The sequence below is a fragment of the Fundulus heteroclitus genome, unplaced genomic scaffold, assembly GCF_011125445.2.
Source record: "Fundulus heteroclitus isolate FHET01 unplaced genomic scaffold, MU-UCD_Fhet_4.1 scaffold_72, whole genome shotgun sequence".
NCBI lineage: Eukaryota > Metazoa > Chordata > Actinopteri > Cyprinodontiformes > Fundulidae > Fundulus > Fundulus heteroclitus.
Window position 1 is genome coordinate 452,478 of NW_023397165.1, and position 26,709 is coordinate 479,186.

Here is a 26,709-nt window from a genome sequence, read left to right on the forward strand (position 1 = left end):
AAGCCGGGGAAAGTGATCGTGTAGGGGGGAGGGGTGTCCCGTCGGCAGGCAGGCAGGCACACAGACAGCAGGCAGCAGCTGCGGCGACAGCACCCCGGCACCGTTACACCGCGATCAGACATCCACAGTCCGACTCCCCAGCCACGACAGGCACCGCGGGCAGCACCACAACCGGCCACTAAAATGGTAGACCGCGAGCAATTGGTGCAGAAAGCCAGGCTGGCCGAGCAGGCGGAGAGATATGACGATATGGCAGCTGCCATGAAGTCGGTAAGTAGCCCTCCTCCCGTGATGACCTTTCTTCTTTCAGTCCCATTTGATGCGATTAGATAGCCGACGCGTCCCCGCGAGCCTGTGCGCCTCGCGGAGATGCATAAAAAGCTGGGTGACCGAGCTGCGGTGACGCTGCCCGCCGCCCTTTTACGCCTTACCTGGTAAGGCCAATTAAAAACTGGTGTATGAAACTTCTGATTGAAGAGCGCACTTGTGAGAAAGACTTGAGGCAGAGAGCGGAAAATCACGGCTAAAAGCAGATATGGGAACACATCACTTTGTACAGGGCTGAAAAGGCCTGTCCCTGCACCCCCTCCCCCTATGTCTCTCCCCCCCGTGTGTTGGCATATCAGTGATCTGATATAATGAGATTAAAATCAACGATTTACTGCAAATCTGTGGCTTTTTCTGTTGACGCTGGGCTGCGGTGGACTGTGGCTTTCTTGTAATGCGGACTGTTTGATCTTGGGGCGGTGCCTTCTCACCAGGATCCTTCACACACACGGCCAGACTGCCGTGCTTTAAGCGCAAATAGAGGCGGTTTCCCCCGTGCAGAGAAAGGGAATCAAAAGGATCCCATCGAAAGATGCGCATTCTGTTGCAGGAGAGGGCGAGCTATAGGTGGCACCGTGATGATGCGCCGATGCTCGTCTTACGCTTTTTTTCCCCATGAGATAATGAGCCATCCATTTAGTGTTTTTTTTTTTTTACTACTTTAGTCTTAGCTTCAGGGTTTAGGCACTCCGTCGTTGCTGAACATTTTGGCGCATAGGGAACGGGCCAGTGCGGGCTGAAGGTTGTTTGCAATCGATTTGCGCAGGACACAGAAACCTGTCAGACGTGGGTGTCTGTGAACCGACGCCTTTTTCGCCAGATTTCTCTCAATGCAGCCCTTTTTTTTAAGGATGCTGTGCGGCAGCCGCATCACTGCGTTCCTGGCCTCCTCTTCCAGCAGGTTCCCACACAGAGGCGTGCCGCAGCATCTGCCAGGATGCAGCACAGGCCCGCCCGTAGTGCACCATTTCACATGGAGCTCTTATCCCCAGCTTCTCAGAGTCCCTTTCTTGACTGTGCACGGACAATAAGTTTAAATGGGAGTTGACAGAAAGTAGTTAATATTCACAATAAAGAGGAGCATGCTCTCCTCTTTTATATGCTTTAACTCCTCTTACGTTTGCAAGTGCACATTTTAATGGATAATCTAGAGATGCAAACCTTTTGCTCACAGTCTGTTCTAAAATGAACAAGAAAATGCCATAAATCAAGAGAATAAAAAAAAAGCATAATATATACAGCGCACACACCAGCTCAGGCTTTCAAGATGTCAGCAATTAGCTGTCAGTGGCTAAACCCCACGCTGCTCTCCAGGACTGGCCTGTAGTGGTAATGCCAGCAGGGGCCCAGCTCCACCCCTTTCCATTTATGCAGAGTCAGAGGGACAGCACTGCCCCTCACCAAGCCAGTCTCTCTGCAGCACAGGGCAACGGGGCGTGTCTGCTGCCTCGCCCATGGTTTGAAGGGAATCCCTTGCCATTGCAGCCAAATAACCAGGTTGGTGAAACATGGAGCTGCATCCTTTCTGCTCCCTCTTTTTCGGGGAGAAGAGCAATGGATTAGACCCAAGCCCAACAAAAATGGGTGTGGGTGGGCCACTGTTAACGCTGGATTTTATCCAGTGTCCTCATAGGACATGAGCGAAGCAAACCTCATAACAGCATGTCATGTACAGTCGTACTTTTTCAATTCAATTCAATTCAATTCAATTTTATTTATATAACGCCAAATCATGAAACATGTCATCTCAAGGCACTTTACAAAGTCAAGTTCAATCATATTATACAGATTGGGTCAGATTATACAGATTGGTCAAAAATGTCCTATATAAGGAAACCAGTTGATTGAATCAAAGTCCCGACAAGCAGCATTCACTCCTGGGGAAGCGTTGAGCCACAGGAAGAGTCATCTGCATTGTACATGGCTTTGCTGCAATCCCTCATACTGAGCAAGCATGAAGCGACAGTGGGAAGAAAAACCACCCATTAGCGGGAAGGAAAAACCTCCGGCAGAACCGGGCTCAGTATGAACGGTCATCTGCCTCGACCGACTGGGGGTTACAGAAGACAGAGTAGAGACACAACAAGAGAGACAAAAAAAGCACAGAAGCACACATTGATCTAGTAATCTGTTCTACATTAGATGGTAGTAGCGGGTGAGCCGTCTTCTCTGGATGATGTCACAGTTAACAGAACGCCAGACCAGGTGTACCTACTATGAAGAGAAAAGAGCTTTTCCAGCATTAACTTTGATACATAAACAGCCAACACTTGTAGATTTGTGGGGTGCTCTTTTTTTAGCGTCTCCAGGGTCACACAGTACTTGAAAGAGTGAAGTCAAATGTCAACATGCATCAGACAGTTTGATAAAGCTAAAGGTGGTGCCACAATTCAGAAACCACCCTTCAAGGGATAGGTAAGGGTTTATAAAGTGGGGTTATGTTAAAAGCTCATTAGCTGTTGATCTCTTACCTGTATTAGGTAATTGTTTTTGGCACCTCCATTTAGTGGTGATTTCTATTTGTACCAAGAAATCCGTTTTTCCCCAGTTTGGAATCCAACAAGAATGTCTCTGAAGCTGGAGTTACAAATGGGTATAAAACAGGTATAAACTGATTTTTATGCATAGTACTGTTAAACAACCAATTTGTGAGCATGTATCTTTTCTGTGTAAACGTATGAAATGGAGAAAAAACATATATTCATCTTTCATCGAACCTAACATTTCGCAGCACATCATATGGCTAATCCCAATGATTGGTTGTGACGTCGTTGTCAGATCTTGCAGCAAAAATCACTTTTACTGTCTTTATACAGTCCGATCTCAAAAAAGGTCACAGAGGGGTCAGAGAGGGCGAGTAAAGCATGGCGGTCTGCCTAGCTTATAATACGGTGGGGGAAACCCTGATCTCATTATCAAATGGATGATAAAAAGTCCTGAGATCTATCAATGAAAGTATCAATCGGATTTTTTGGGGAGTGAAAAGATCAGAAATGGGCCATTAACACTGCCATGAAAAGGACGGTTATGGGTCGCATTTCCCTGCAGTGTGACGTAGCCTAACTTTTATCAGTGACATGGGCTCTAAAGAATTCCTATTAAGGCACGACTGGCCATAATGGCACTTTTGTTCGTTACAGTATCATTGTACTGAAGTTTGGACGATAATTCAATAACAATATATATTGATTGCTAGACATGTGGTTCCATAGAAAAAAAGGGTGAATAAAAAGTTGAATAGAAGAACAGTTTTCCGTCTTGGGCTGGACACTATGGGCAAAACCTCTATCACAAAATTTTTCTTCGGGTCGATACAATATAATTACAACATCTATACAAAAAAAGCCTCAGAAAGCCTGCCAAAATGCCCAAAACTGATGCCTGCACAAACTTCTGACAATTATTTTGCCATATTTATAAAACGTCTCCAATATAACATTTTAGAAATATTTGCTTTAAAATCCAAAATGCATAAAACTAATACAATCAAGAATATCAGTCAGTAACAAACCGTAATCATAGACTGTAAGGTATATTGAAATATCGCCACTGTCATATCACCTTTATTGAATAAAGTAATATCGAGATATATATTTATATTTAATTATTGTCCTTCATTTTGCTTTCTAGCCTATCATGTAGGTTACTACAACAAGCTTTACATCCTCCCAACCAATCACAAATGCAGGAACACTCCGTCACCAACCTTCAAAGAGTTCAGAGAGCATGCGTTTATTTTCTTTTTTTGAAACTTGCAGTTTGGTGCAAAGTTGGTTGAAAAAAAGGGTTGAGTTTGAATTCAGTGTTCTTTATTTAAAAATAGGTCTTTAAGCACCAGCATAAAATGGCCAGGGCTGCACTTTTTTTGATAATTATGATATCGATCAATATGATTTCTATTTTATCGATATACTTGATTTCTATATCATCCGGCCCTAATTGTACTGATGCAGTGATCAGGTATGCTTCGCTAATGCAAAGTAAAATAAAAATATTTCAGGTCAGACTTACTGACTAGAGTTTTTACAGATTTAGGTTTTATTTCTAGAATTAAAACACACAAAAAAGTGCTGCAGGTCCTTCATTAGAGTTAGCATTTTAGATACCAACAAAAACAAGAAGGTGTCATAATAATTTTCCATTTATGCATCAAAGGATTTGCTCCTAGCTGTTGATTAAAACTTTTCTGCAACTTTCTATCTGTGGTCGATTGATTGGTGCTGCTCTGAATTACTGTAGTTGTAATTAAATCCATGTTCCACTTCAGTTCTTCCTTGCTGATTCCATGTGACAATGTATTTATATAAAAGCTTTTAGTACTAAAAGTATGCATGACTAATAAAGCCAAATCATACTATCCACATGGGCCCTTCTATGTAGTAATTATACTGTAAGCTTGTTGAAGCAGAGTTATGTGCAGTGTCAATGGATTGTTTTCCCCAGGTTGGGTTAAAAGAGTCTCTGTATTTGCATTTTCATCCTTTTTAAAGTTTTCTGTTGCTGATCAATACTTGCAGAAATCGCAAAGAGCTAAATCTAACTCAAACCAAATTACAAAGCCTTTCACCTGCACACATACATTCACCATAGGAGCCCATCAGTGTTCGAACAGATGGCAGGCTGCGGCTACCAATCCGAGCAAAGGACAGCTAAACCCCAATTACAATGAGTTGATGTACATGGGCCACACTATTATTATCACTCATTTCATATTCTTACTTATTCTGTTTGGTATAGATTCATTTATTTGTTCACTCAGTGACTAGCTTCTCAGTTTAACTGACAATCACCAGCCCGATCCCAGCATCAGTCCAGCGTTTAACCAATGGTGCTTGAATTCCATTTTTTCCATTAGTTTGGATTAATGCGCTCTCTCTCTCTCTCTCTCTCTCTCTCTCTCTCTCTCTCTCTCTCTCTCTCTCTCTCTCTCTCTCTCTCACACACACACACACACACACACACACACACACACACACACACACTTGGAGAGCTTTTTCTAAGAACGTACATGTCCCACATGGACAGGACTTCCATCTTACCTAATGAGCTGCTGCCATTATTATTCTGTATAGTTTTTTCTTCTGGTGCATTAGCAGATTTATTGTGCTGCATACAGTACTTTATATAAATGGATCTTTAATATGAGATGATATCAGTGTGTTGATTAGGATTTAGATAAATACATCAATAGAGCTGCCCATAGTCCAGCATATTTTGGCTGTAAATCAGGAACAAATACGGGTTTTAATTATTAAGGCTTTCACTTGTCTCCACATATAAAAATCCCACCGTCAGCATATAAATATAAATCTGCTATAAATACAGCGGATGTGTCTGATCATACAGGGTCAACACATATGTTGAGGATGCTAAAAATACTTCCTTCAGAGCATGCTCAGCATTGTTCATTGTAGAATGTCTGCAGCATTACAGTATAATCCACACTATAAGAGATGACATCAGTTCAAAGAGAAATGAGGAGGGCCATGAGCCATGGCCTTCTATATCCACCCTTGAGTCTAAAACATAGCAGTTATGTAGGTCCAGCATAACATGTATCTTAAAAAAAATACTATCTATCTATCTATCTATCTATCTATCTATCTATCTATCTATCTATCTATCTATCTATCTATCTATCTATCTATCTATCTATCTATCTATATACTCGTATATTTCGTTGCCTTGTACCTGTACCTGTGTAATGACAATAAAGTTGAATCTAGACTAATCTAATATATATATATATATATATATATATATATATATATATATATATATATATATATATATATATATATATATATATATATATATATATATATATACCCGTGCACCATCAGAGCAGGCCCCAATCTTTGGATTTTTAAGTAATGCTGTCCTCATCTTGCACAAAGTCAGCCAAGAAATGTATGCTGGAAACAGACTATCATGCTGAGCATATATGTATGTATATTTCTAATCTCAAAAAGTCCTTTTTGAGATGCACTGTTCAGGCTTTCTACTGGTTGATACCACTTTTTTTTAGCTTGGAATCTGATTCTCTTTCTGAGTACTATAACAACTCTTTCATTAATTCATTACAGGAAAACTATCAACATTTATGCATCCAAGTATTTTTCAGATTTTCTTTGTTCTAAAACTCAAAACAAGGCACATCAAAGAGTATTGGGTTTTGTTGATGCATTTAAACACAAAAAAGTTGGATTTTCAGTTTTGATGCATTTAATGAACAGAAAATATTTTTTTGGTGCATCATTAATAAAATATCACAGATGCACCAATCAGATTTTCCTGGCTGATACCGATTTCCAGCATTTTTTTCCAGGTCGAACCTGCCTGACTGCGATTGAACTCAAAACAAGTATAGCAAACAACACACTGTTGGTTCATGCATTTTTAGATCAAATTAATCTGATTCATGTTTTGAAGATAAATAAAAAAACAATTTGGATTTTTTAATATTTGACCTGCCAAACACTGATTATCGCTGATCAATTTAGAATTGGCTAATTCTGATCTCTTGATTTATAAATTCTAACATTTTAGAAGGCAATTCATCGTCATAAATAACATTACCTATTTGTCATTAATAATTTAATGTATTTAAAATCAAATAATCTCACAAATTATGGTTTTCTTTTCCACCCCAAACTTGACAAAGAACAGTATTTCGTTTAAGGTTACACAACAGCATAAGTTAAAACCTGTCTGTGTGCCTTCAAGGAAATGTCCAAAATACCATAATATGAAGCCTTTTTAAATTTATTTTGAACTTAAATATAAATTTTTTTATACAGTAAATCTATCAGGCGAAAATTCTTATTCTTTCAATCTGTGCAGTCGTTATGGGATGGGATGTCTCCGACTTCTAGTTTCTTCTTTGTAAGGCAGAACTACTCCTGAATCTCTGTCTCTATCTGAAAAAGTGTGTTTCTCAGGAAGTTTCAGTGTGGCTTGGGACTAGCTTTGACTCACTGGTGAGTCACAAAGTACTATGAAAACAACCCACTGTTTCCACCTACATACTCACCCATCATCAAGTTTATTTGACTTGTGTCCTAACTTGCATATGCAGTGGGTGACCAGCAGCTTTTTTTCTCCATGTTTTTCTTTCACAAACTCAGTCACCATAGGGCAGGAGTGGAAAGAATTGTGGCATCATATGGCAATCACACCAATGTGCAAGCATTAACAGTAGCAACATAGGCGGATGTCTTTTTTAACCACTGATGAGGCATAAATTCTGTTTCCATTCTAAATTAAGTCCTTTCCATCTTTCCCCTTGACACCATGGAAACAGTGAAGCACATCTTGCAGGTATGTACCTTGATTAGCTAGGGTTGTCAAAATACTCCATATCTTGATATAACTGATTAAAAAAAATGTGTTAGCCAAAGATACTGATTTGTGTCAAAATCGATATTAACTGACCTACTCACATTTGCCCAAATAGTCGCTTGTCTTCCCTCTGCAGTGCTGCCATAACAGACACTCATTCTATCCCCTCCCTGCAGTTGCTCCTATCAACAATAATCTGCTGCTGGAAGGTTTAAAACTCTGCTAACATGTCGAATAGAGCAAGAAAAGACAAGTGACCCTCTTTATCGACAACAGAAACACAAAAGCTTTGTGTGCCTAGTGCCCACCTACAAAAGGTGTCGTAACCTGCCCTTGTTGCAAAGCAATAAAAATGATTACAACAAGTGCCCTACCTTTGGAGTCAAAATGAGTTGCCATCAATTTCCTAAAGCTATGAATGAACTCTGTCTCTGTGGAGTTGTCAAAATCCCAGCCCCATGCATTCTGGTTGCGTCCCCGCAGCCAAACAGACCTCTGTTTACCTAAACCTTTGTAAAATGCTAGAGTTTCACTTTCTTTTTATTTCCCCCTCAGTATCCGGTGACACAAAAAATGGCTCCCGTCGGACACTTTAATCCATAAAACCTATTTATTGTATATAAGGTGGAACTGCAATGCTTTGGTCTAAATTCCTCATTAATTTATCCCCACATTCCTCCTTTTTACTCCTGTTCTGAGGTAGCCTCGTGAGACGATCCTGATCTCGCGAGCTTTCAAGGTTTCACTCGCAGATCAGTCTGGATACTCTCCGTTGAAGAAAATTTGGAGCCGTTCACCAAACGAACGTCCAATCAGCGTTGGCTTTGAGGCGGGTTGAGGTGTGACGCAACGGGAAGCGCGTCAGTTCAGTCTTAACAGCATGGCGGCTTCAGCCGATGAAACTAGCGTTAGCGTGGCTATCGAGCAAGTTTTATCGGAATTACAGAGTATTTCTTTGCTGAGCTAACGAGCCTTTACCTGCAGCAGCAAGAGTAGCTTGGCTTGTGGTTGTGTTTTCGTCGTCGCTCGTAACAGAGCGACGACGAATCTGATTGGTTCATTTGGCCCGTCTATCACCAACATAGGCCAATCAGCTAACCAGTATTTTCGCCCCTTCCCAAAATTACTTCAACGGAAGGTTTCCAGATGGATATGCGGAGCAAATCTATCTGGCGGAGTCAGGTAAGTTCTGAGGTGCATCTGAGAGCAAACTCTTTTTGGTGCTGTCTCTTTAAATGTCTCCCGACCCCTCAAAATCATAACAGAAAACAGAGAAAACTAAACAGCTCGATAAATATGACCCAAACAAGCAGCACGTGGAGAGGCTACATTCAGCTTTCTGCACTTCTGTAGACTCCAAGTACACCACAACATGTATTTAAGGGCTATAAAATTAATTTTCATGATATTTCTACTTTAGCAATGCATTTCCTCAGATCATTCTTCTTCAGCTACAAATCACTGAATAAAGAAGATTTCCCCTGCAGCAACATCTACTGTTTGAAATTAGAAATGCAATGAGAAAGGCCAGACAGCGCCAAACAGACACCCCATAGCACCCGACACACCAGGCAGGCACATTGCATATTCTAATGTTGGAATTAGATTTTATATACGATTACATCAGAAACCCAGAATCTCTACCATCAAAGTAATAGATGTAAAATAGATATGAATATAGCTCTATATTGTATGCTGGGATGCACACACTCTAGCAAGGAGAATCAAATATCTGACCTTCTTTTATACCAGTGCAGTGGTCTAATTAGGCAGTTCTTCGTTTTAATGAACAAGCCCTTTATGTGTCTTATGGTTTATCTCCAACATCAGTTCTAATCACCGGAAAAACTACCATTGCATGCAGTATCATAGCAACAAGGAGGCAGAGAACCCTCTGCTTACCACCAAGTTTTTTGTGGCTGGTTTGGCTAACCCTATTCACGCCGCCAGTGACGTCAGGTCGTCCCTGGCGCCTTTGTGCTCCACTGCTTGAAAAGGGGTTGGCAGGGGTGTGTGTGTGTGTGTGTGTAGGGGGGTGGGTTGTCACATCAGGTTAGAGCAGAAGAGGGTGCGAGAGCTATTGAGCAAGAAAAGGAAGAGGGAATGCATGGAACACAAAGAAGGGGGATCTGTGGGATTGTGGCAAGCCTTCATTATGTGTAGAGAAACGTATTAAATGGAAATAAAAGGAGGCATGCTTTCAGTGCCATCTCACTTAGACACTATATGGCTAACTCCCAATATGGGCAATGCAGAGATTTGTCTTATAGGAAACTATTGATTGCTGGCCTTTGTCTGTATTAGCATGCAGATGTTTGAAAGTTTGGCTGACCAGTGCAGGGATGAGTCACGGCAGGGCAGGCGCAATTGATGAGCTGCATGGGTGAACAGAGCTCCATTGTCATCCCCACACCGCAGCTTCCGTTGGGGCTTTCTGCACACCCTGCAGCCATCTGAAACAAAGAAAGCTATGTTTGCACTGATCAGTTGTTCAGGCATTGTTTCCCTGATCTCTGTTTCTCCACAGTGGACCCACACTTGCTGGTCGTATTTTCTGCAGGGTAAATAATTATTGGCTCTAACTGCATTTGTATCGGTTGAAGTAGTGCTGAGACAGTGTTTCAGGAACAATGAACGAAGAAGGGTAAAGAGGACTTTCTCCTAAGTGTTACGCAATTTGTTCCTTCTTATTGTTAGCGTTTCCTCAAACTTTCAGTACAAAGGTCGGCATATTATGACAGTTATATATATTTTTTACAGCTCTTCGAGTATTTATGCTCAGCCTGCTTTTCTGAATATAGCTGATGAAAGCAAAGCATGGCAATGGTTTAGCTGTAAAAATATGATACATTTGTTGATCAGCTCTACACCCTCAGCAGGATAATGGAGGGGGCAGGGGAGTTTGCCCAACCAGTCTACATGTGCTTTGTGGATCTGGAGAAGGCATTCGACCGTGTCCCCCGAGGGATTCTGTGGGGGGTACTCCGGGAGTATGGAGTACCGGGCCCTTTAATAAGGGCTGTCAGATCTCTGTATGACCGGTGTCAGAGTCGGGTCCGCATTGCCGGCAGTAAGTCGGACTCGTTTCCGGTGAGAGTTGGACTCTGCCAAGGTTGCCCTTTGTCACCGATTCTGTTCGTAACTTTTATGGACAGAATTTATAGGCGCAAGGTGTTGAGGGGATCCGTTTTGGTGGCCTTTGGATTGCGTCTCTGCTATTTGCGGATGACGTGGTCCTATTGGCTTCATCAGGGCGTGATCTTCAGCTCTCACTAGAGCGGTTCGCAGCCGAGTGCGAAGCGACTGGGATGAAAATCAGTGCCTCCATATCCGAGACCATGGTCTTGAACCGGAAAAGGGTAGAGTGCCTCCTCCGGGTTGGGGAGGATGTGCTGCCCCTAGTGGAGGAGTTCAAATACCTTGGGGTCTTGTTCACAAATGAGGGGAAGATGGAGCGGGAGATCGACAGGTGGATTGGTGCAGCGTCTGCTGTACCGATCTGTTGTGGTGAAGAGAGAGCTGAGCCAAAAGGCGAAGCTCTCGATTTACCGGTCGATCTACGTTCCTACCCTCATCTATGGTCACGAGCTTTGGGTCGTGACCGAAAGAACGAGATCCCGGATACAAGCGGTTGAAATGAGTTTTCTCCGTAGTGTGTCTGGGCTCTCCCTTAGAGATAGGCTGAGGAGCTCAGTCATCCGGGAGGACTCAGAGTAGAGCCGCTGCTCCTCCACGTGGAGAGGAGCCAGTTGAGGTGGCCCGGGCATCTGGGGAGAGGGACGTCTGGGCTTCCCTACTGAAGCTGCTACCCCCGCGACCCGACTCCGGATAAGCGGAAGACGAAGGATGGACAGACGGACGGATTTGTTAAGTCAAGGTAGATTCACAGAAAAGGATGTGGGATTACCAGACTAAAATGTTTATTTCCTCTGAACAGCCAAAACGTCTAACAGAAGGCTGTGTAAAACATTCAGGGAGCAACTTATTAAGGCCATCAGAAATAGCTACCAAGAAAGCCAAATATACAGTAACAGGATTTGTTTTCTCTTCTAGCATACTTTATAAGATTTCTAGGGCTTTACACTAAGTTGTCCCTATTTAACCTGGTCATTTGGGAAATGGAGGATGTATGGTGGATTGTTGCTTTGGCAAATTTCTAAAGGATTACAGGTAAAGATGCAACTAGACAGTAAATGGTTTTCAGCTTGGTCATCCTGAGTGGTTGCCAGGCAATCAGAAACTCAAAAATGGCTAGATGGTGCAGGGTTAGAATCCAACAAAGGGTTCTCCCCATACATGCATTGAGTTGTCTCCAAATAAGCTGGCTTCCTCCTGCATGTTAGCTTCATCTGCCACCCTAAATTGCCTCAGGGCATGTGTTCGTAATGTGAATGCATTGTAAGCACCTCAGAGGCACTGCACTGTTGGTCAGGGGTGGGGGAGATCTAAGAAAAGTGACTCAGCATTTCAACTTTCTCTAAGTGTCAGAGCTGTTTTTGTTGTAGAATTTATGTAAAAGTAAATTGTTGGCAATTTATGTAAAAGTAAATACCAAAGTTTTGATGTGTAAAAGACCATATTAGATTTATAGGAGGGTTTTTATTTTTTTGTAATTTATTGAAGAAAGTTTAATTCTGTAACCTGAACAAAAGGTATAGGCATATTGCTAAAGGCATATTTTTCCGCTATCAATACAACGGCTAACCTTTTATTCTTGATTTTGTAGTGTTTTAATGTAACTTAGCAAATATAAATTTGCTCTTGAACCAATTTAACTTTTTTGCTTTTAGCAAGAAAACAACGGAATAGAATTTATTATGAGAATGTACTATATTACAGTAATGCAGAGTAGATATACTTTAGGAAAACATCTCTGATTTATCATTATACGCATTCTAAAACAACCAAACAAAGATTAAATGACATACTAAAGGTTGTGGCATATCTTATTTCCAGTGATCTAGGATGGATGTTTGTTTTTGTATACACAAAAATAATGCCCACTTAAAGTTGCCTCATTCACCTTTTGCAGTAACTCAGTGAGTTGTTTCAGCTGCTCCCTTAATTTAAGGGTCACCACAGCAAGTCATGCACCCAGACTTGGCAGAGTTTTTACGCCGGAGGCCCTCCCTTTTTTTGCTTAGTCAGATTCCAATTAAAAATGTATCCATTCAGTTAATTATTTTTAGAGTTGCTGGGAGCTTGATACCTTTCTCCAGTTATCTGTAGGTAAGAGGTGGGGTACACCCTGGACAGGTATTAGGTCCGTCACAGAGCTAACACAGCATAAGAAGCAACTTTTTATACTCACACCTAGCAGCAATTTATTAAAGGGAGCATATCATGATTTTTAATACCTTCCTCCTTTTTACATTTAAATCATTCAGTTGTAGTCTGAATTCCTCGGTATTGTTGTCCATCAGCCTCTCTTTTCTCCCTGTTCGGAGGGTCTTAGAGAGACTTGTTCTGGTGCAGTCTCTTTAAATCAAACTCCACTCCTTGAGGGCCGGTGTCCTGCAACTTTCAGATGCATCTCTCTGCTATAACACACCTGACTCCAGTATAAGCTAGTAAGCTGGGGAACTATTTAATTAATTGTGTGGGTTAATGCTGCAAGCAACAGAATATTTTGACTTATTCACATGTAGCTTAAGCATCACTCAGCTTGGACTACAAAATCGTGGTGAAAAAAATAGAAATGCTGGATTCGAGAAATTGGTTGGCTAGATGTCCGTGACCTTGTTTAGCAGCTCCGCAGCAAAGACTGTGATGCGATTGTTTAAAAAACTTTATTGAGAAAATTGAACGGCTTGAAAAATATTACCCTAGCTGAATATAAAGATATCTACGCTGCACCTGGACAAACAAATTCTAATTGTCTGCATTCCTAGAGACTCCAAGTACACAGCAAAGTGTATTAAAAGGCTAAAAAGGTAGATTTTGCGTATGTCCCCTTTAACATCCATGTTTTTGTGCTGCCGGAAGAAACTAAAGTACCCATGCATGTTTGTTAGGGATAAGCGCTCTCCAAATAATGTCCACTACTGTTCTGCTGTGACACACCTGTGAACACATGAGTTGGATTGAAATGTCTTCTGTCAGTAGAAAGTTTCACGGCATTGGGTTTTGTCAGAACGACTGGTCGCTAGTTAAGTTGGTAAAATTGTCCTGGTCACTCGCTGGTTGGTGCATCCCCAGATACAAAAAAATCTGTGCTAACCATCTTGTGAACAGAACTATGCAAAACAAGTGGTGCTGTGCCTTAAAGATGCTCTCACTTGCAAAGGTCAGGTTTGAGATAGCTTTACAAATGTTCTTTGGCATTCTACTATTTGCCAGTCAGCATTTTTTCTGACGTTGTGTTTTCGGCCCAACTCGGCTTGCTTGGAATTCCAGCAAAGTAAGTACTGAAAAGTAGCTGCTACCAAGTATTTCTAATAGTGGAAAACCCTAATAACGGATTAGAGTCAGTTACAACCAACGGAAGTTTGAGGATTTTTATGGAGTAAGGCTCCAAGTTGTTTTTGAAAGTGTGTTTTTGCTGTATTGGCCTGCTGTTCGAAAGGAGTATTCGTTAAAGCTTGAAAAGTTGCTCCTCTCTAAAGCAGCCAGACATCAGATCCGTCATATCAGTAGTTCCCAGCCCTTTTTTCACCACAGGCTGATTTAATGTCAAGACAATATTTTCTCAGACTGGATTTTAAGGTGTGGTGGATAAATGCAACAAAAAAAGTATTTTCTAAATACAATACTCATAAGCAGAAGTCCAAGAAAAAAAAACTCACTATAATGCTGAATCAGTTGCAGCCCTAAGCTTGTTTCTTCAATGAGACGGTCCCGTCAAGTTGTAATGGCAGACGATGAGCCCCGAAGTATGTTGCTTAAATTCTGTCTACTCCATAATTTTTCTTTTCCTCACTGCAAAAATCCTTGCATAATTTTAATGCTGCTATAACTGTACAGCCTTTCCTATAAGTTTATGGCAAATGTATTTAGTGCTGAGCAATGATCCTGCTCCGTATGTGTACCGTATCGCTAAGGCTTCTTAGTCTTAGCGATACGGTTAGCTACCAATTATGGCACTCTCAGTGCATTTGGTGATGTGAACAAGACATGCGTGTTGTGCTTTCAGCCAAGTGAAAAGAAATCACACTGTTTCTAATGCTATAAGTAGCTACAGTCTGTCTTCTGCAGAATGAGACGCAGGAGTAAGGGACTGTTCTCACAGTAGGGTGCCCTCTCTTTAAAGCCAAGTTGCCTGAAACAAACAATCGTCATCTTTTGTGCCCACTGCTTGGAGCAGCACGGGGGAGACGCCCTTATCTTCCTCTTTTTCCGAGGACCCGAATGGAGTTCGGAGACCAGCTACATGCGCGCAGGCTAGAATCGAAGGCAAGTCCATCCTGCCTTCTTCAACATTGAAACCTAAGCAGCCGATTGCCACAAAATAGGCTGTTTGTAATCTTTCCTCAGCTTTTGCAGGAGAAAAGCTGATCTGAATGTCGCCCCTCTGCAAACTGTGCAAAGGCCCTCACAAGAAGCCTAAGAAAGCACCTCTGTCGTGCAGAGATGCTGACGCTGCGGCCTCAACAGGCCGAGCCCAGCCCAACTCATCCCAGCTGTGATTTACAAAGGAGGGTGAGAGCCGCTCTCTCCCTGCCGGCTCCAACATCTTCCAACCAGATTGCCCAAAGTTAACCGAACGGATACAGAGATAGAAGTTATGAGATGAAGCCATTTAAAATTATTTACTTTTAATGTGTTTTCTATTTTTTTAAAGGTTTGACTGAGATTAAAACCGGGAGCTGACAGGCTAAGCCTCCTGCCAGCAATCTTAAAACAAAGTGATGTTGATGTGTTTTGGGTTGTGTTTTACGGTTTTACAAACTTTATTTCCACAAGGGTTTTGCGCACCGATGGGACATTGATGTTTGTGTTTACCAGTCCACTAGTTACACCAAAATACACCTTAAAAATCCCTTAGATGAGGTCCAAATGTCTGTTAGCATTAGCCGCTATTAGCCTCCGTTAATAACCTACTACTAACCCTAGTAAACATAACTAGGGCTTGTTTTAAACATATACTTTTTGTTTCACTCCACCATCGACCAATAGTGCTACAACCATTAGTACAGCATTAATAGGGAACATTAATATTGATGTAATTAGGATTTGTGTAATTTAACATTAACTCAGCAAGCTGGCGACATGAACCGACACATCATTTCGGTCGATCGTCCGCTACAGCACCCTCTAGCTTCTTAAGTTACTAATTCGAGTCTTAATTATTTCCAGGAGAAATTATTACATTATTTAAAAAATGTCATAAAGGTTATTGACTTTTATTTAGCTAATCATTCTTTAAAATGTAATTTCCTCAAATAATGTTTTGTCTAAGATTTGCATTGTAAATTGGTTGAACACAGACCAAATGGTGTTCCCTGGATGTGCAATTTATTTCTGTTAATAAATTCTTATATTTGAAGAGAAATTGTCACTCATCTATTCCATATGTGTGCAGAGGTTGCTGTTAAGATAATGCCAGTGCTCGAATCACTCTTTCAACTATTGTACTGATATCAGCTGTTCAGGCTGATTATTCACTGGACAATACCTAACAGACCGAGAGTTATTTAATAAACATTAAATAACTTAAAAACATGCCTAATAGCACAACATGCATCAAGAGTAAGTCAAAGACAAAACAATTTTTTTCTATGCAGCACTGTGACTCACAGAAGAGTAACGCTCTGAGGCCCTTGTGTTCAGGAACACTGCTTTATATGACGGGAAGGAAAGTGACTGGAAAAGGTTGCTTGTGGTTTCACCATTCTCACTGAGCCACACACACCATGCTGCAACCTTCACCGTATCATCTGCTCTGTCTATGAGCAGTTTGTAGCCACTATCTCCTACAGAGATAGTGAGGCTCTCAGAAACAAAGCCTATTTTGCAGTTGCCATGGAAACTAGATTGCATCACAGTTTGGTCTTTGCCCCCAACCCCCCCCCAACTCCCTCCCTTTTACAATTTAACTACAACTCAGGTAGATGGCTTCTTTATGTATCATAAAGTACAAGCAATTGCAGAGACTGAAGAGTGTAGATGTAGGTAAAAGCTTTTGTTTGTTTCAAATCTCCAGATGAAGACATCATTAGTCATATACGTTTGTATCAAGGGGTACCATTGTAGATAGTGGGATAGGGATTAGAAGATTATGTGTGCCTTTTAAGTCAAATTAAAGCATGTCTCTACTCCTGCTGGTTCTGAGCGACATAAAATTTTTATGGAGTTTCTAGCTGTACAACACAGTGTCCTCTAAAAACACCTACAGCTCCACCATGTGTTCGGGATGCTGCATGTGGATTTTTTGAACCCAAGACAAATAATGTTGGTGGCTCTTTCATTCTTCCATGTTGAAATAGATATGATACAAAAACAAAGTTTTATTTTCTAAAAATGTTTAATTTTGACTTGAATTTTGTTTTTTGACATTCATGGTCAGGGAGGGATATACTCTCAAATCCTCCTTGTGCTTATGTTACTGCCTTCCATTTCAGTTGTGCATAAGGATATTTAGATTTCAATAACGCTACATCATCATGTTTCTACCGACACCGTACATAATGTGAGCTGCAGTCTAAACCAGTCTCTAGGGAAAATGTCAATAACTAGGGGAGCTTAAAGAGGCCACATTTGGCATACTTTTATACTGCATAGATTTGTCGCTTCTGCAGAATTTACAAAAGTGTTGTTCAAATGCTAAAGCAATGACCCTGTATTGACGCAAATTTAAGTCTTTTGCTGCGCTTTGCAGACAATCTGTTTGCATTGATAAGGCCCACTTGCATTAAGATGCCCACTTCCCCCAGCATGCCAAATGCTTGAAATGGCTCCTTGTCTGATTAATACATCTTAAAGGCTTTGTCAGCAATTCCTTTTAGTGCAACACAAACGTAAATGAACAGGAACAAAAAATAAAATACAATCCGATGTGTGAAAATTTGTTGGAAATTAATCAGGCCGAAATGTTTTCCTGCCGAGTTTTGTGGAAATATTAAAGAATAGAATGAGAATACACAGACATTAGTTATCTGACACTTTTCCTGATGCCAAAGTAGAACTCCTCTGTTTCCAATGTAGAATCCGGTCTCAGCTCAGAGATGCCCTACAAATCCACTTTAAGCAGAAGCATAAGATGGACCAGACTCGCACCGGCAAATGTGTTATCCAACGAATGAACAACAAATGGGAAGCAAAAAAGTAGTTTGTTGGCACAGAGCCGCATTAAAAGGGGAAAAATATGTTCTTTGTTCTAAACTGGCTAGTTAGGAAATGTTATCCTGTAAATTTGTTTATAGTTGCTTAATTTAGTCTTATTATAATAAACAAACACAAAGGACTATAATCATTCTTAGCCCACCCCTATTAGATCTGTAATTAATAAGGACAGCATGAATACCAGCACCACTCCTGGAAACTCCATGTTTTTTTGTGTTTGCATACTTGGTAAAAAAGTTATACATTTTGCAGTGACAATACCACTGTCATGTTTTTGTCACGGTGAACCCGAACTCAGACCACACACACGGAGCACAGTTCAGTTATGTTTATTGCTAGGATGACAGGAAGGACTGAACTGCTGGAGGTTGCTGGGACGCTGCGGTTGCTGCGCCGTAGAAACGGGTACCCCCAGAGCAGGCTGAGAATCCTGGCACAGGGGAGACAGGATTAGTCCAACAGAGGAAGATGGACTTACTTGATGCTGGAGGGAGCGGGCAGATACGGAGGACTCGGGAGCCAAACGAGGAACAGAAGGTGACATCCAGGAAGACGTGGGAAGAATCTCTTTCTGAACATCAGGTGATTGAAGGATGAGTGAAGACGAACCAGCGAGAAACTGAAGGTAGAGTGAGGCTTAAATAGAGAAACTAACAGGTGGAGTGGATTCTGTCTGATTGCAGACCTAACAGGTGTAACTGATTACTGGAGGGTAAGCAACGTGAGAGGAACTGAACTCAGACAACAAGAAACAAAACTCAACCCTGACATCACCCCCCCCCCCCCCCCCTCAAGGCCGGTCACCGGACGGTCAAAAAACAAAACAACCCAAACAGGGTGGGCGGAGGGAGGCTCAGGATGGGGGGCTAGAATCAACACCAGCTTACCCAACCATCAAAACACAAACTAATCCAACCAGGGTGGGTGGAGGGCGGCTCAGGATAGAGGGCTAGGGTCAAACAAAACTCTACCCAACCAGGGCGAACAAAGAGAGATCACCGGGGATCTTTGGAAACTAGGGAACGCTTGGAAGACTAGAAGGCGTTAGAGAACGCTAACAAGTTAAAAAAAGAGTGTCCAATAAACGCTAGCAGATGAGCAGAGAGTGTAGGCAAAGGCCTAGGACTAAACAGGCGTATTTAATACACCTGGGACTAGAGGGCGTCTTAACATGCCAAGGAACTGAGAAACACTCAAAACGCCAGGGAAAAAAGGTGGAACTAGGAGGCCTCTGGAGAACTAGAATCAACAGGGTATCTAGGGATGCCCAGAACAAAACGGAAACCACAAGGAACTAGAATGGAAACCAAGGAACCAGACAAGACTAGGGAACGCAGAAACCTATAGAACTTAGGGGGCTAAATCACGAGATTACAACTGGAGAACTAAGACAAGAACAAAAAGCTAAGGCGGAGACTAGAGAACATTGAAACCAAAACACTCTAGAAAATAACTAGAGAACACCGGGAACCACTCAGGAACTGGTTTCACACTAAGATAGCTCGGGAGCTAGTGAACACCAGAACTCAGGAACTAGAATAACTCAAAAACTAGGGGCTCAAGAACAACTTAGACACTAGGAGGCAACTCGAAAACTAGGGAGCTCCAAGATAACTAGAAGAACACACAAAGCTAAACTGACTTAAACAACTGAGCGCTGGGACCTCTGAGAGCGCTGGGACCTCTGAGAGCGCAGGCGTCCTTTAAAGCGCAGGCGTCCTTTAAAGCGCAGGCGTCCTTTAAAGCGCAGGCGTCCCTTTCCAGCTAACCAACCAGATGGAGTTGGTGGTGGACGGCCAGGACGTGGCAGGAGGCGGAGCAATATCGCCCCATTGAAGCCTCGAGGAGGGCGGCCCCGACGAGGCAGAGTCTGGAGCGAGTGTCGCGGAGGGCGACCCCGACGGCGAAGCGGCAAGGTCTCAGGTGCCCGGCACCGGAGCTTCATCTGGGTCTTTCTGATGAGGTACTCCAGCGCAGGACCCTCGAAGAACTCTGAAGCTGAGATGAGAGGTGGGTCTCCCTGGACCCCCTCTCGGGACTTGAATGGAGGTGGATCCCCCTGGCTATAGAGTCCAGGAGACGTCTGGCTGCAGCTGTCAGGAGGTGGGTCCTCCTCGACCCCCTCGCGGGACTTGGAAACTTGGGGAGGCGGGTCCTCCTCGACCCCCTCGCGGGACTTGGAAACTTGGGGAGGCGGGTCCTCCTCGACCCCCTCGCGGGACTTGGTAACTTCAGCAAAGGCCGGCGGCGGCGGGACGTCAGCAAAGGCCGGCGGCGGCGGGACGTCAGCAAAGGCCGGCGGCGGCGGGACCTCAGCAAAGGCCGGCGGCGGCGGGACCTCAGCAAAGGCCAACGGCGGCGGGACCTCAGCAAAGGCTGGCTGAGCTGAGATGTGTGCACCCACGCAGACCTTGGCCGTGGCGTGCACAGCAGGAGCAGAATTCTCTGGTCCGGCCGGTAAATGTAGGAGCGAACCCACGCAGACTTTGGCTGTAGCGTGCGCAGCAGAACCCTTTGCAGCAGCCGGTGAAGGGACATGCACACCCACGCAGACCTTGGGCGTGGCGTGCACAGCAGGAGCCTCTGATCCAGCCAGTGTTGGTACGAGCGCACCCACGCAAACTTTGGCCATGGCGTGCTTAGCAGAGGCAGGGGCATCTGATCCGGTCGGTAAGGGTACGGGCGCACCCACGCAGACTTTGGCTGTGGCGTGCGCGGCAGAACCCTTTGGAGCAGCCGGTGAAGGGACGTGCGCACCCACGCAGACCTTGGCCGTGGCGTGCGCAGCAGGAGCAGGAGCCTCTGGTACGGCTGGTAAGGGTACGGGCGCACCCACGCAGACTTTGGCTGTGGCGTGCGCGGCAGAACCCTTTGGAACAGCTGGTGAAGGTCTGTGCGCACCCACGCAGACCTTGGCGTGCGCAGCAGGAACCTTAGAGACAGGCTCTTTAATGTGCACCACACCCACGCAGGTTTGGGCCGTAACGTGCGGTGCACCAACCCCAGCAGGGACAGACCAGCTGGGGAACAAGTCGTCCCTCTCCCCATAGAAGAAGTCCCATAACTGGGACTCCTCTATGTGTGGCACTCTGGTCTGTGGTGGCTCCTTGATACGGTGAGGGATTAATGGCGGAAGAACATCCCATCCATCAATTTCAACATAGCTAGTCGGGGGCCGCTGCAGGGGCCTGGGCACCATCCTGGGATCCTTGTGGTGCGCCCCTGCTTTCCCCGCAGACTGGTGGACGTGAGGCTGCTGCTTGTCGGGAGGAGGAGGTGCGGTCGAGCGCCTTGGAGCCGGTGTGGAGGTTGTTGGGCGGAGATGGACGGAAGCCAAGAGCAGCGGAGTAGGCGGTGGTGATTGACCCTCACGGGAGGAATGTGGGGCGTCAACCAGGTACGACGCTGCGTTTCTACGGTGTCCTCCACGCTTGTTCCGTGCCGGTGGCTGACCCTGGCGAGATGCATGCGAGGCGTCAGGCCAGATCGGCACGGTCTCCCTCTGACTCCAGAGCCGGTTACACCGCTCAATAATCTCCAGTCCCGTTAGCTGGCCGGCTCCTGCACGATCGCTCCGTGTGGGTCTCGGGTTCACCTTTTGGCTGGTTCGTGCTGTCATGTTTTTGTCACGGTGAACCCGAACTCAGACCACACACACGGAGCACAGTTCAGTTATGTTTATTGCTAGGATGACAGGAAGGACTGAACTGCTGGAGGTTGCTGGGACGCTGCGGTTGCTGCGCCGTAGAAACGGGTACCCCCAGAGCAGGCTGAGAATCCTGGCACAGGGGAGACAGGATTAGTCCAACAGAGGAAGATGGACTTACTTGATGCTGGAGGGAGCGGGCAGATACGGAGGACTCGGGAGCCAAACGAGGAACAGAAGGTGACATCCAGGAAGACGTGGGAAGAATCTCTTTCTGAACATCAGGTGATTGAAGGATGAGTGAAGACGAACCAGCGAGAAACTGAAGGTAGAGTGAGGCTTAAATAGAGAAACTAACAGGTGGAGTGGATTCTGTCTGATTGCAGACCTAACAGGTGTAACTGATTACTGGAGGGTAAGCAACGTGAGAGGAACTGAACTCAGACTTTCAATTCAATTCAATTTTATTTATATAGCGCCAAATCATGAAACATGTCATCTCAAGGCACTTTACAAAGTCAAGTTCAATCATATTATACAGATTGGGTCAGATTATACAGATTGGTATAACCTGTATAATTATACCAATAAGAAGACAACAAGAAACAAAACTCAACCCTGACAACCACAAACATTGAAACAAGGTGTATAGTGGTGAGATAGAGCCTTTGAGATCCTACATTGTGGTTAGAGCATTAAGCTTATATACAGATTGGCCACTGATGGTGACATCATAGCAAAAGTAACTTGTTCTGCCTGGATGCAGAAGCACACAGTTGCACACTGTATATAATGGCCATCTTTAGAACACTTGTTTTAAATATAGCCACACACATGGAAAGGTAACAGTTCCGCGTGCCTAGCTGTAGCCCCCTGCTTTGCTTTTTGCACAGGACTGAATGCCATGTTAAAACAAGAAGAAACAACAGGCTTAATGCTCAGAAGTTGTCTGTAAAGATGTGTCTGCTGCACAGTCCCAGATGGGTAAAAAGGATTAAATCCTGCAGCCAGATACAAGGCTGTCAAAACAAAACCAGCATTCAAAGCTGCAAGCAGCCAATCAGGAGTTGATGTCAGAGCACCTGGATGCAGGGACTGTTCAGGGGTGTTTTTGGTTTATGTTCTCTGGAGTGCCTTCCAAAAAGTATTTATACCTCTAGTACTTTACCCACATTTGGCATGTTACAACTACTAATTTTAACAACACAAGGTAGCTGATTATTGTGAAGTAGATGGCGAACATCTTTTTTTCAAATTAAAACCCCAAAAGTTCTGTTGATCTTAAATTAAATCCCATAGCTAATATCTTGCTTTCAAAGTTCCCTTAAATTCCAAACTTGGAACATCTCACTGGGCACCATTTATCCCACCATCCAACATTAATGGAGTATTGCACAATAAGAAACCTACCAAAACAGCTGGGCAATGAAACAACATTTAGAGAATTAGTCAAAAAAAATTAAAGTCCAGTACTAAATCCAACCGACAATCTATGGCCAGCCTTTAAAATTCCTGTTAACAGACATCGTCCATTAAGTGGGACTAAGATTAATGGGAAGGACTGAATACACATTTTTCAGAAATAAAAAAGGTTCAAAACCCTGTATAAATTTCCTTCCATTTCCAGATCTCAATAAGATAAAAGGCAAACGTGGCAAAATATGGGGACATTTTTGCAGGGCTCTTCATGCACAGATTTATTTTGTGTAAATGCCCATACTCTGTGGGACTAACTGCAGGCTAAAACTGCTTTAAGTTTGTGCACACAAACAGGGAATTTGGCTTAATTTCTACTTCGCTGTCAAAGAAGACATTTTAAGTATTAATATATAGGGAATTGTAGGGGAAATTGTAAATATGTATAAATACAGTGTTTTTACAAAAGAAGAAGACAAAATTATAGTAAGCATTAGGGGTTCAAAAAGTCAATAAGCAGTTGAGTATTACCAACATTTCTTTTCACATTGCACATCAGGGGATAACATCTCCATGTTGGTCTGTCTCCTTTCTTTCAGGTCACAGAGCTCAATGAAGCGCTCTCCAACGAGGAGAGGAACCTCCTGTCTGTGGCCTACAAGAACGTGGTCGGGGCGAGACGCTCGTCCTGGCGTGTCATCTCCAGCATCGAGCAGAAGACGTCAGCTGACGGCAACGAGAAGAAGATCGAGATGGTGCGGGCCTACCGGGAAAAGATTGAGAAGGAGCTGGAGGCCGTCTGCCAGGACGTGCTCAACCTCCTTGACAACTTCCTGATCAAGAACTGCAACGAGACGCAGCATGAGAGCAAAGTGTTCTACCTGAAGATGAAGGGTGACTACTACCGTTACTTGGCCGAGGTCGCCACGGGGGAGAAGAGAGCCTCTGTAGTGGAGTCCTCTGAGAAGTCCTACAGCGAGGCCCACGAGATCAGCAAGGAGCACATGCAGCCCACCCACCCCATTCGTCTGGGCCTGGCTCTTAACTACTCCGTCTTTTACTACGAGATCCAGAACGCCCCCGAGCAGGCGTGCCACCTGGCTAAGACCGCCTTTGACGACGCCATCGCCGAGCTGGACACCCTCAACGAGGACTCCTACAAAGACTCCACTCTCATCATGCAGCTGCTACGAGACAACTTGACGCTGTGGACGAGCGACCAGCAGGACGATGAAGGAGGCGAGGGCAACAATTAAAAAGTCCAAAACCTCATTCTGCCAAATCGACACAACACGCGCGCTCACAAATGATGACAAAACTAGTAATTGTTAAAAAGTTCTTTAATTAAAAAAGAGAAACACACAAAAAATGGTAGGGTTGGGTGGGGGTGGTGGAACATCGGCCGTCATTTAAACCGATGGTACCGATGTGGCTGCTGTTCATTATTTTTCCACAACTTAAAAGCAAAAAAATAGGAGGATGGAAGAAGTGTTTAATTTGAGAAACACGCTATGATCATTAAAAGATAAAGAAGAAGAAAAAAACACCCAAGAATGAAACACCCTCCATGACAGCCTCTGCAGCATTTGCCAGAAAACCGACTTAGGTCACAAGAGGTACGTCGTCCATCGTGGTGTGAGTAACAGGGAAACAGTGACCTTCACACCCCCCCAAAGACCGATCTAATCGTGCAAATGAGGCTGAGCTGTCTTAATGTATTTGGCGAGGGTGGGCGGGGGGGGGGGGGCATTCAGATATTTACTTCTTAATGCTTGAGCAGCAAGAAAATTAGCGCAGCCTTGAATGTCATGGCCTTGCTTAGTGCGAGAGACAGGGAGTGAGAGTGAGTGAGAGAGTAGATGGGATCCAGGGAGGAACGTGTTAGACCTCGTGGCGTAACTTCAGAGAGACGTACCAACATCTTCAGTCGCTCCTCACCCGTGATGGTAGAGTGAAAGGTTCTTTCTGTGATTGAAGACATGGGGGGGAGGAAAAAGGTTTTTGTTTGTTTGCTTTGTGTCGGGTATGTGTCCAGCTCAGTCACACACTCATACTGTAACTAAAACCGCAAACTCATACAGTAAAAAAAAAAAACACACACACACAAAAGAAAAACATAGTGCAGCTTGTCCCTCTCATGTGCTGATGTGCTTTCTTAAATAAATTACCTGTTTTTTGGACACCTAACTCTTATTGTCCGTATTGTCATTACTGTAACATCTCGGATTGGCTCCTTTTTGCTTGTGGGGATACAATTTGATCCAGACGAACAAAGCAAAATCAAAAGAACACTGACTGAAAATCCATCTCCAGGTAACGCGGTCTTTGCTAGACATCGACAAGATCCCTGAAAAGCCACAGCCGGAACCGCAGACCTAAGTAACGAACTAATTCAACAGCAGAGCACACGCATTGATAAAGTGGAAGCTGTACGAGAAGATTTGAAGTTTGTGGATTAACGTTTTCAGTTTCTTCTTGGTCAAGAAAATGCACTTGCCTACTATACTGTCTCTTCAGTGTGAGATGATAACCGCTCCAATATTCTCCATAAAACAATATTGTGCATGCTGGTGATGTATTTATACAGTAGCTTCGATTTATTAACTTATACTGTAGATGTTATGTATTCATATGAACCTGGAATTATTAGACATTAATCAGATTATTTTCTATTTATTTCCTTTTTGTTATGATTGTTAGCTAGACCTTCTTTTAATCTGTGTTTTCTTTACTCCATTCGCTGAAGTGCGCTATACCAAAACCGTGATTGTTAACAATAAATTGATCTGTTAAGGACATCGCTATGGTGACATGCTTTTCTTGGTAATTGGGGGATTTGTAGTTCTTTGGTTAAATTCCTTTTAGGAAATGTTTTCTCCTAATTCTGCATTAAAGTAGACAGGCAGATCATTGTAATTCAGTAAGGTGCAGCTGTTAGGTGGTGGATGTTACTTCAGATCACTGTAGTATAAAACTTTGACATCCTGTATTCAGTATACATGTCCTGTAAATATACAGAAGTAGAAAAAGGGGGGCGTCAGAAATTAATCATGTAGTATTGGTATTAAACTAAATTATTAAGATGGAGAAAACACAATGGAGAAAATATTAATCAAAATGAGAAACATACTTTAGGTATAAAATGTAAATGGAAGAAAAACAAAGCAGTTTTGCCCATTTGACATAGCTAAGGCATGCACTGTGACTAAAAGATTTGAGCTCAACTCATTCAAAAGTGCAAAATACTTTTAGGTTTTGATCACTGGTGTCTTTTAAAATGGATCATATGGCTCAGTGCCCAGGGCTGCATGGCCCAGAGGGGCGCTCAGGGCTTAACTAAATAAAACAAAAAAGTTAAGTCAATTGCACCCATAATGAGTTTTCTGCTGAATAATCCCATTACCAGTCAGTGAGGCTCCCCAGTGTTCACAGTGAAAGCGCTGTAAAGAAAATCTGGCATTGCATTGCAGCTGGCTTATAGAGCTAGTAGCTGATCTGCAGATAGAAAAAACTGAAGGATATTTTTCAAGTTCAAAATATATAACACCCAAAACCAGCATTTTCAGACATTTTGTTTGGGGGGGCAGAAGGGGCTATAGCAATTGTAGTCCAAATTAGGATGCATGACATAAGCACGCGCAAATGGAGGTGTGTCAAAAGTATGTGTTGCATATGATTACCAGCTCACCTGTTTGAGT

The 26,709-nt window shown here is 43.4% G+C and overlaps 1 protein-coding gene across 1 annotated transcript; it reads left to right on the forward strand.

The window, feature by feature from the left end:
- On the forward strand, positions 1-25,809 carry ywhag1 (3-monooxygenase/tryptophan 5-monooxygenase activation protein, gamma polypeptide 1). Its single transcript, XM_012865076.3, has 2 exons — positions 1-270; positions 23,611-25,809. Exons 1-2 carry the CDS (start codon positions 184-186, stop codon positions 24,265-24,267), a joined length of 744 nt encoding a protein of 247 aa, XP_012720530.3. The 5' UTR covers positions 1-183; the 3' UTR covers positions 24,268-25,809.
- Positions 25,810-26,709: the final 900 nt, after the last annotated feature.

Coding starts and splice junctions, on each gene's coding strand:
- ywhag1 (XM_012865076.3), top strand. CDS start 184: ATGGTAGACCGCGAGCAATTGGTGCAGAAAGCCAGGCTGGCCGAGCAG. Junction 271..23,610: donor TGGCAGCTGCCATGAAGTCG/GTAAGTAGCCCT, acceptor CCTTTCTTTCAG/GTCACAGAGCTCAATGAAGC.